This window comes from Gossypium raimondii, chromosome 6 (assembly GCF_025698545.1).
Source record: "Gossypium raimondii isolate GPD5lz chromosome 6, ASM2569854v1, whole genome shotgun sequence".
Classification (NCBI taxonomy): Eukaryota; Viridiplantae; Streptophyta; class Magnoliopsida; order Malvales; family Malvaceae; genus Gossypium; species Gossypium raimondii.
The window spans coordinates 31,063,252-31,074,683 of NC_068570.1; the positions used below are offsets into that span (position 1 = coordinate 31,063,252).

An 11,432-nucleotide genomic window follows, 5' to 3' on the forward strand; every position below is an offset into this window, starting at 1 on the left:
ATGCGTGATGGCATTACAGGAAGTCTGCTTGGATGGAAAATGTGAAAAGGTCCGTCGAAATGTAAGATGCGAGACTCCAATGGGGAGTTCATCACACATGAGATATGCCATGGGCTAAGATAGAAAGAGCAGTGTGAATGACATAATAAATTACCAATATGCATGAGCAAGGTGTGCTCGAGGGCCATAGGTATCCGAAAAATAAAGGGATTCGCTAAGAATGATACAAAAAATGGGGCCAAGAACACATCAATTGAGTCCTCCATAGAAGTGATAGATCTAATAAGGTTACGCAGACACGGGACAAACTCTATTGGCCTAACGTCACGAGTTTCAGATTGATGGAAGGTCTGCTGGCAATTCATAGGGAGACGAGGTGGTAAATGGCTAATTGTTTAGAATAGTTCATCAGTATAAAGTGGGAATTTGAGGTAGCAATGGGCGATCAAACAGAACCCACAAAATTGGGATCTGTAGGTAAGGGTTTGCTAGGGGTGGAATAAGTCCGTTGACAACCACTCGGTAAATTGATCATTTGTGCTAATAAGGAAATGATCCATTAATATCCAAATTGGAATGAATAGTATGCTAAGATTAGTGGAGAATTAGTGAAAAGGTGAGGTCGGGGTAAGGAAGAGTTTGGTTTGTCCTATGCGGTGACCAATATCATGAAAGAACGCGTCTGTGTCGCAAATTATGATTGAGTCAGGGCAGCAAGAAGTTGTAAGAGAAATGAAAAGACAACATTTCTGGTGAAATCTATGATATACCAAAAGGAGACAGGGAGTTGAAATCTTTGCCCAAAACTTGTTTCTTATTGTTCTCTTGTAAGTTTTTTATATTATGTCATTTAGCAGATTCTCACTAAGTTCATCAGAACTTACAGATTTTACTGCTTATACATAGGACAAAGCATGACAAGAGATTTGAATGGAGGGACCGAGCTAGCCATCGCTTAATTAGTGTGGCGTAGTAGAAGGTGTACGTGTACGTAGTGTGGCACCCACAGAGGTCTCACCTCGGAGGTTAAGGCGAACATAAGAACTATAAAATCATACTCGAACATTTGAACTATACACAGGAACTAAGGTCATAGGAAATCATTACAGATTTTCTTTAGTGTATGATATTAGTGGCAATTAGGTTCATGTGTTTAAGTTGTTCTTATATGTAACTGAATTAATTATGGTTGTATACAAAAATTAAACGAGTTCTTGTAGCATCCGATACCCAGACCCAGTCATCGAGTCGGGTATGGAGTGTTACACTTTCATGAATTTATGAGCATCTTCCATTCTAATTAAATATGCATTATTAGGGAAATCATGAAAGGGGTTAGACGAACATAGAAAGGGATATGGGATAATTCTATTGATACTGCCATACGACATTACTGAGTGCAAATCATGATGAGAAAAGCTTCAGACCTTGCAGAGGGGACACTGGGGTGTTCGAACATCATGATATATGATGGTGAAATGGAGGAATGGATGGAACTAAATGGGAAAGGTAAAGATCATGGCTAGGCCATAGGATCGGTCGGAGGCTATTCGCCTAAAATGAGTAAGACTATAGCTGAAAGATGCTATGGCATCATTACTGAAATAAGTAAGACCATGCTTAAAAGATGCCATGGCACCATGGTAAACAGGATTAAGACCATAGCTGAAAGACGCTATGGCATCTTGTAGTCCATCGGGATTGGAAACATGTGAAATATAAGGTGGAAGACCATAGTTGGATTATGGCATAGCTAAAAGTAGTTCGCCGGGATAATGAATATGGGGTTATATTGAGTAAGACCATAGCTAAAAGATGTTATGGCATCAAGAGATGATTTGATGACAGGATGAGTAAAACCATAGTAGAAAGACATCTTGGCATCACGGGATAGTTCGACAGGACGTTAGACATGGGATAGTCTGAATGGATGTTAAACACGGGGTAATCCACCGAGACGATAAAAATGAGGATTAGAGAGGTAAGACCAGAACTCATCTAAGGCAACCAATAGAGTCTGTGAGGATGAAAAATGTGTGATTATATGGCGTAAGAGGAAGGCTCTGTTATGGCAGCATAAGATGGTCCATCAAGACAATAAACACGGGCGAATAGTCGGGACAGTAATCATGGGACAAACCATGAACATGGAAAAAGGGGTTGAAAAATAAATGAAAATTTGGACATGCAATAGTCAAACAGCGGGTCGAAGGAATCCGTCAGTGAATGTTACTTAAAGGAAATGAGAAGGACTACGAGAATAGTAGTCGTGTAATATAATGGGGCATAAGGATGATATTTAGGAAGTAGTCATGGAAATTGAAGAACCAGTGGAGCCTAATGTTCAGGTGAATGAGAAATGGATTAACTAAGGATTATGAATAAGGATCCGCAATTAAGGGACGCCGAGGGTATTTAGAGAAGCCATATAGACTAGTGGTGTTTCATATGTACACCAATTAGTCCCTAAGGAAGAGAGGGTGGTTAGAACCCATTGACAAAGAAAAGATACACGAGATGGCAAAAGTGTTTGTCAAGACTATTTCTCTTAAAGGGGAAAACCACCGAGGAAGTATCATCCAAATGGCTAGTTATGTGGGAGTGCAGTATGAGAGAGAAATCATGAATTTAGATGGTCATTCAATGATAGTGACTGAGTATTATACGCCAGAGTGGTCTGTAATAGAAGGATGAGCTACGCTTATGGGGAAAGCAAATAAGGCAAATTACGAAGAAGTAATCTAGCGCGGGACCGTACCAATTATATCAATTGCTGGAAGATGGGCAAGTAAAACAAGATTAAATAAAGAAAGAGTCTGCCATGGAAAAATTAGATGGAGAATACTCACCTAAGATCGTTAGGAGGATAAGTTAGAAGGTTGTGTTGTTGAGGCATGATGGTGAGCAGATGTGAACCATTTGGGCATAAGTAAAAGAAAGGGAAAGAATTCACAGGGATGATGAGATGTTAGGAGGAACCTTTGTGGTTGAACGAAGGTTGGTAGAATGGATTGAAAGGAATCGCTTAAGGATCTTAAGAGAAATGATCCAAATGAACAGGGAGTTATCATGTTTATTATTATCATTTATTTATTTGAACCTCGGCAAGGTGGGGATTGTATGTGAATAAAGAAACTGGATAAGTTTATTCAAACTTACAAATGATTGACTTATGGATGCAGGGTTCGTGAAGAAAAGAACTCGAGGAAAGACCAATCTAGATCATTATGATACAAGGGGTATGAAAGAAGGGTCAAGCACATAAGATAGGGGTCACCTCTAAGAACTTCGTTAAATGGGGTGATTACGATGTATTTGTTTAGGTTCCACAGAGTTTGTTGTGAGAATAGTAAACTTTGTTTAAAATTTAGACTGATTGCGAGATTATTTAATAGGCAATTTAGTAAAATTTTAGTACTAATGATAAATCGATTCAATTGTGACATCCGTACCCAAATCTAGTGAACAATTTAGGTAGGGGTGTTATAAGAAATAAATGTTCTTACTATTTGATCATGATCACTCCACGGTGGTTTGATTTAATGGATGTAGGAATTATCATTGCAATGGCTTACAAATGTTTTCAAGGTTTAATGTAAGACGCGTGCATCATCTTAATGCATATTGTAATGTTGCAAAATTTTCAAACATTTTCTTATAGAAAGATATTAATAAATGAATGTTTTATATCAGTTCAAAAATGGTACCCACTCCTTTATTGAACATATACAATGAAAACAAACTAAATGAAAATAACTATAAGGAACGAAAAAGAAACCTGATAGTTTTCTTAAGCTGTGAGAAACTTAAAACGGTTCATGAGAATGAATGCCCTCTAGTCACTCAAGTTGAGGTTAGAAAACTCTGGGAAGAGTCTGATGAGATAGCTAGTTACTATATGCTGGCAAGCGTGACCAACACACTGTATAAGCAACTGGAGAGCTGTAAGAATGCTAAAGCAATTCTAGATAAGCCAGAAGACATGTTTGGAGGCCAAGCTACATTGGCTCAATAGTCTACTATAACTAGCTTGATGAATGCCCAAGAAAAGCCCCATACTTCTGTCAATGACCATATGATCACTCTATGGGATACTTTGCCGAGGCCGCTGACAATAAGGTCAATTTGGACTAGAACACCCAAACTGAGATGGTGTTCAAAAGCTTATCCAAGGATTTTGCTGGCTTTGAGGCAATTTATAACCTTGGAAATAAGAACTGATGCTTACACAACTCATGAAGGAACTAGAATCTTATGAGTTGATGTCGAATGATGGTCATTGGATCCAAAGAGTAGAAGCAAACATAGTAGTCACTTCTTCCTCAAAAGGGAAGGGAAAACACACTAAGAAAGGCAATACTAAGGTCTTTGCGCCAACATAGGTGGAAAGGAAGAGAGCCAGGAAGCCTAAAGACTTATTTAAGTCTAAATGCTTCTTCTGCAGCAAGAAAGGGCACTTCAAGATGAACTATAAAGAGTGGAAGGAATACCTGGCTGCCAAAGGCAAATGTATAAAAATCTTAATGATAGAAAGTTTTTTAGTGGATGATTCAATAGACTATTGGGTCATTGATTGTGGAGCCACTAATCATGTTTGTGTTTCTCTACATGGGTTTGAGCAGACGAGAGATCTTAGAGTAAGAGCTTATCGTTGCAGACAGGGAATGAGATAAATGTCGCAGCTCAAGCAGTGGTAGATGTACATTTTTATTTTGATAATTTTAAAAAAAATTATTTTAAGAGACATTTTCTATGTACCAAGTTTCAAAAGAAACTTAATTTCTGTTGCATGTTTATGTAAAGATGGCTTCACCATGACTTTTAATAATGGAATCGTTATATTTAGAAATTATAATCTTATCTGTAATAGTTGGATATCAAATAATCTCTACTTTATCAAACCAAAGATATACACACTGCTTGAGACTGAAATATCAAATAAAAAATTAATACTTCTCACTCTAATGAGGCGTACCTTTGGCATTTGAGACTTGGTCATATTAACCGAGAAAGAATCACTAGACTTGTGAAAGATGACATCTTAAGTTCGCTTAAAGAAGTTGATCTTCCACAATGTGAATCTTGCTTGGAAGGTAAGATGACTAAGCTATTTTTTAATGAAAAAGGAACGAGGGTTGGGAAAGCCCTAGAACTTGTGCAGATTGACGTATGTGGCCCCATGAGCATCGGTTCAAGAGGTGGTTACAAGTATTATGTAACCTTTATTGATGACTAGTCTAGATATGGGTATGTGTACCTAATGCATCGCAAGACTGAAAACTTTAATAAATTCAAAGATTTTCATGTGGGAGTGGAGAAACAACTAGGTTTACCCATAAAGGCACTTCACTTAGATCGAGGTGGGGAATATTTATCTGTAGAGTTCTTAGGGTACCTTATAAAGAATGAGATTCTATCCTAGTTAATCGTATCAGGCACTTCAGAATAGAATGGCATGTCAAAGAGAAGAAATTGAACGTTGTTAGACATGGTACGCTTGGTTTTAAGTTATTCGAAGCTGTCAATCTCTTTTTGGGGATATGTTATACAAATGACTTACTATATTATGAATGATGTGCCAACTAAGGCAATATTGAAAGCCCCATACAAATTATGGCACAAAAGGAAGTTGAATCTTAATCAAACTAGTATTTAGGGATTCCTGACCCATGTATTGGATAAAGATGCGAGGAAGTTGGACCCACGGACGAAATTGTGCATGTTTGTAGGATATCGAAAGGAAACAAAGGGTGGTTTGTTTTATAATCCGGAAGAGCAAAATATTATAGTGTAACTCATGCTAATTTCCTTGAAGAAAGTTACATGAATGACTTTAAACCTCGAAGTAAAGAAATACTTGAGTAACTATTGGGAAATATACAAAACCCTGGAGAAAGGGTTCCAGAACCAACTCTTAGTAGTACACCTGCAAACAATCAACATAATAGAGTGCTTCGTCATAGTGGGAGGGTCTCTCGAAAGCTTAAGTTCTTCCAATCTAGTGGATGTTTTTTTAACACTAAGTCTACTGAACAAGAAGATAATGACCCCCTCACATATGACGAAGTCATGCATAGTGCTAATTTCAAGCTCTAGGAAATAGCTATGAAAATTGAGATGGACACTATGTATTCCAAATCAGTTCGGGAACTTGTAGACTTATCAAAAGTGATGAAACCCATAGGGTGTAAGTGGATCTACAAGAGGAAAATAAATGCGGATGGAAAAGTGAAAACTTATAATACCAGAGTTGTAGCAAAAAAGTTATATTAAAAAAAGGCATCGATTACAAAAAAACCTTCTCTTCGGTTGCCATGCTCAATTCAATCCGTATATTACTATCCATTGCTACAACTTTCGATTACGAGATTTGACAAATGGATGTCAAGACAATATTTTTGAATGACTATCTTAAAGAGAGTATCTATATGATGCAACCCACCAGATATATAGCCAAAGGAAATGAGCATAAAGTTTGCAAATTGCTTAGATCCATATATGGACTTAAGCAAGCATCCTACTCATGGAATCCAAGATTTGATCAAGTGGTCAAGAGTTTTGGATTTGAGCAAAACATAGATGAACCTTGTGTTTATAAACGTTTAGGGAATAGAAAGGTGGTCTTTCTTGTTCTATATGTCGATGACATTCTACTCATTGGTAATGATGTACGGACATTTTCATTGGTTAAACTGTGGTTAACCTAATACTTTAGCATGAAGGACTTGAGAGAAGCTAATTTTGTTCTAGGCATTTGAATTCTAAGGGGTCAAAAGAAAAAAAATGATAGCACTATCTCATGCTTCATATATAAACAAGAAATTTGAGCGTTATACAATGAACGATTTGAAGAAGGGAAATCAACCTTTCGTATTGAGATTTCACCTCTCTTTAGAGGATTGTCCTAAGATAGCGGAAGAAAGAGAGAACATGAGAAAGTTCCTTATGCTCCGGCAGTAGGAAGCCTCATGTATGTTGTGTTGTGTACATGCCCAAATATATGTTTTATAGTGGCTTTGGTGAGTCAATATCTAGCAAAACCAGAACCAAGACACTGGTAACAATTAATCATATACTCAGGTGTTTACGGAGAATGAGGGATTATATGCTTGTATATTCCAGAGGAGATCTCTTTATTATTAGATATACTAATTCTAACTTCCAAACATGTCGATATTCAAGGAAATTGACATCCAGCTTTGTTTTTGTCCTAGTCGGCGGGTCCATTGTGTGGAGAAGTGTAAAACAGACTTGTACTACTGACTTTACTATAGAGGCAGAATATGTGGCTAGTTTGTAGGCTACCAAAGAAGCAAAATCGCTTTGAAAGTTCCTCATGGATCTTGAAGTCATTCATGGTCTGGTAAAAGCTATCACATTGTATTGTGAAAATAGTGTGGCAATAGCTAATACCAAGGAGACAAAAAACCACAATAGCACGAACAATATTGATCAAAAGTATCATATCATAAGGTAGACAGTTGTGAAAGAAATCATGGATGTACTCAAGATCACATCTGATGACAACCTTGTGAATTCGTTTACTAATATAATCTACTAGCTAGGAGCTTTGAGAAACATGTAGAGAGCATGAGAATACGAAATATGACTCATCTTATTCACTAGGGAAAGTGAGAGACTATTGGATCTTATGCCATGAGTGTCTTATTTTCGTCTATAAACTTGTACTTTTTTTGAATAGAATGGTTAAGAAAAAATCATTGATTACAATTAATATACTTTGTATTATTGTCCTCATGTGGTTTTTGCACACAAAGAAAAATAGAAGTAAATGTTGCTCATTAGTTGTCAAATGTTTAAACTTATGGTAAGCAATATTATGTGGTTAGATCGTAATACAGAAAGACAGCTTGTATTAGTAGACACACCTAAACATAATAGACCCTGAATCGGTTGAAAGACTAATATGCTGTCTATCAAGTCCAATTGGAGGATGCCTTGTCTTGGGCATTAGAGTGGGCAACTCCCAAAAGATAGATACATAGATGTCACTAACTTGACTAATAGTACATCGAACAAAACCCAAACATAATAGACCCTGAATCCATTTATGGATTTATTCACTAGTGATGTTTCTAGTGTGGCATACCTAAATCTTGAGTGGATGACAGACTATGCATGTGTGACTCATACATGTAAGTAAAAGCTTGAGTTTGAATGGATAAAGAATCAAAAGCTAGTGTGTTGGGTGTACGACTATTGTAGTACGTAGCGTCATTGACAACAATGGAATTCATAGCCCGAGACATGGGTAAATGATATCCTCTCATTAGCATTACATGGTTGATGAAAAGTAAACGTGGCCATAGGTTGTTTGTCTTTGTGATGAATGACTTGATTACTATTTATTACTAATTTTCTTTTTATAGAGGAATATGTAATGGTTACCACAACATAAAATAGGATCATATTGGGAGAGCGGATATTATCTCAATTGTTTGGGATCTAGAAACTAAGCTGCTGTTCGTGGATGCCAGGTAAGTCCCTAAGCTGACTCTGGTATTTGTGACTCTGCATTCTAGAATATTCTATGAAAAGTAAATAAACTACGAATTTGAAGCTAGGGAAGCATGGTATAATGACCCTCAGTAGAATGAATGTTTGAGGGACCATGTGTAACACCCCTAACCCGTCTCCATCGCCGGATTTGGGCCACGAAGTATTAGGATAACATTTTGAACATTTAACGTTACTATCTCACAAATTTCAATTTGAAATTACAAATAATCAAATCACATATCATTTATGACAAACATACATTTACAAGACTTTTATCGAGTTTATAAGGGCATAAATATAGTTTTGGGAACATTCTAGGTCAATTTAAAACAAAAAATAAAATTAGGAAAGAGTTGAAAATTTTGAAAATAGGGGACACACAGTCATGTGCCACAGTCCAGATTGTGTGGACATTCAAAGTCTAAACACATGACCGCGTCCCAGCTCGTGTGTCCACCTGTGTGTATATTCGAATTAATGTCACACGGCCATGTGTGTACTCGTGTGTGCATTCGATGTTAGGTCACACGGCTGTGTCGCTAGTCGAATCTTAGACCATGTGACAAATTGTTGTAAGACATATGACCGTGTCCGAGACTGTGTGAAACCTGCACCTATAGACAATAAGACAAATAACCATGTGGATAGGTCGTGTGTAACACATGGTTGTGTGGCAGCCCGTGTCTCAGGCCGTGCGTACCACAATTTGCTTCTAAAAGAAGTCAATTACAACACATATCTTGGTTAGTAAGTCAAACCTTAAACTATTCCCTAAACATTATCAAATACAGTTCAAAACAAATCAAAACATGCAAATTTCATACAACCTAAGCGCCTACCTAGTGTGCCCTCATTGACACTACATTTCAATCATCACATAAAAAGGCATTCAACCTTAATCTAGTCAGACATTCATCTCATGACACATTTAACTTTAATTACCATATCCTACCATATTTCACTCAAACAAAATGACCTAATTCATTTAGTTCCTAAAAGAGCCAAATCCAAAAAACATAAAACATCAACCATATGTAACATATTATACCCAAAAACACACAAACGTATACCTAAACATCAATAACCATCAATCCACTTTATATAAATCCAAAATCACTTAACTTAAGACAAATACATTCAAAGAGTCAATCTCATAAAACATGCTTTTATTTATCCACATCTATATAAAAGCATTAACTTATGCAAAATATAAAACATAAGTTCACTTGGCAACATCCAATACAAGTAACTTTCATCAAGTTCAACTATACACCAAAAGACCATTTCCCTATCCATTATCATTCTAGGTAAATGCCAGACATAGAAAGAAATACGTCACCAACGTTGAGTTTGGGATTATCATTGGATGCTGAGTCCTCAATTAATAATAAGTACCTAACATGCACCAAAAGGCATGATCAAATATTGAATAAATTTCTTAACTCAAAGAACTACAATTAGACTTAAAATCTATAATTTCATAATCCATATTTTGTAATATTTATTTCCATTTGATCTACCATAAAATTCAACATGAGCATTTCATATACATCCCAAGCATCACTTATTTACAAATAACCTTCAAGAGATCATTTATACATCATCAATATGGATTGACATAATATTGGCACCTAGTGCCTGACGGATAAACCGTAACAAAGTTTTGCACCTAGCGCTAGTCGGACAAATCGATGATAGGTGTGCCCTGCACTAGTCAATTAAACCAACAATGATTTGCGCCCAACCTAGTTTGGTTAATGACGATATCAAATGTGTTCCCAACACTAGTCGAATAAACCGACAATGAGGTACGCCCAGCGCTAGTAAGGATAACCGACGATATCAAATGTGTGCCCAGCACTAGTCGGATAAAACTGACAAATACATACTTACATACTCCACAAGTTCTCATTTCATAATTCAACATTTGCATATATATAATTATAATTAAGATATCAAAGGATATATTTAAATTATTTAAAGCAAATACATAGAGTTCGAGTTCGAGTTCAAGGATTATGAACTTACCATAATAGAAACAGTCATAAAAGTGAGGTCGATAACTACTCCGTTACTTTAGTTTTTCCACAATTCACGTTCGGTCAGTTTGTTTCCTGATCTATATAGCAATTTCATTAAATTAATACCATTCCATCATTTAAATAGATACATTTATACTATTAAATCTCTCCATTACCTTATTAGAAAATTATCCCAACCTTTTATCATTTGTGCAATGTAGTCACTAACTCAAAACATGAAATTTGACCACCTTTAATCATTTTCCAACCAAGCCGATTTCTACGTAATTAATAAACAACCCACATTTATCTATATGTTATAAATATTCCATAAAATTTTCTCTCTTTCTAACAACTTAATTCTTAACATCAAAAATATTGAAAACTACTTTATAAAATCCCTCTACTTATCTCTCAATAATTTATTCTCAATTTCACAAACACTTCAAATCATCAATGACATAGTCCAACACATTTAATAATTTCACAATCTAATCCATGGATTATCTAGCTTAAGCTATATCAAGTTCAAAAACACAAAAATCATCAAAAATCATAAAAAATGGACAACAATTACATACCATGCATGTGATGGAAGCTTAGCAATCTTTCAAAACGAGGAAGAATAGAAGATGATAACATTTTTTTTCTATTTCTTTATGCCCTTATTTTGTAACTTACCAATTTGTCCTTAAAAATTAACCTTAACAATTTAGTAAACTTTGTACATAACCGTCCACTATCTATTAAAATGGCAAAATTACCATTCAATTTCACCAACTCATAATTCTATAATTCTATAGCTTATCAACACTTATATATGACAATTAACTTTTGTAACTCATATGATATAACTTTTTTTATTAAATTAACCAACTAAGCTATAAAATT

The 11,432-nt window shown here is 35.8% G+C and overlaps 1 protein-coding gene across 1 annotated transcript; it reads left to right on the top strand.

Annotated features, from left to right (window-relative positions):
• The first annotated feature begins 3,700 nt into the window (after nucleotides 1–3,700).
• LOC105771881 (uncharacterized) lies at nucleotides 3,701–4,015 on the top strand. Its single transcript, XM_012593264.1, has one exon. It carries the CDS (start codon nucleotides 3,701–3,703, stop codon nucleotides 4,013–4,015), a length of 315 nt encoding a protein of 104 aa, XP_012448718.1.
• The last annotated feature ends 7,417 nt before the right edge of the window (nucleotides 4,016–11,432 follow it).

Bases quoted from the DNA above. Each gene is read 5' to 3' on its own strand.
- LOC105771881 (XM_012593264.1), top strand. From the start codon at position 3,701: ATGGTACCCACTCCTTTATTGAACATATACAATGAAAACAAACTAAAT.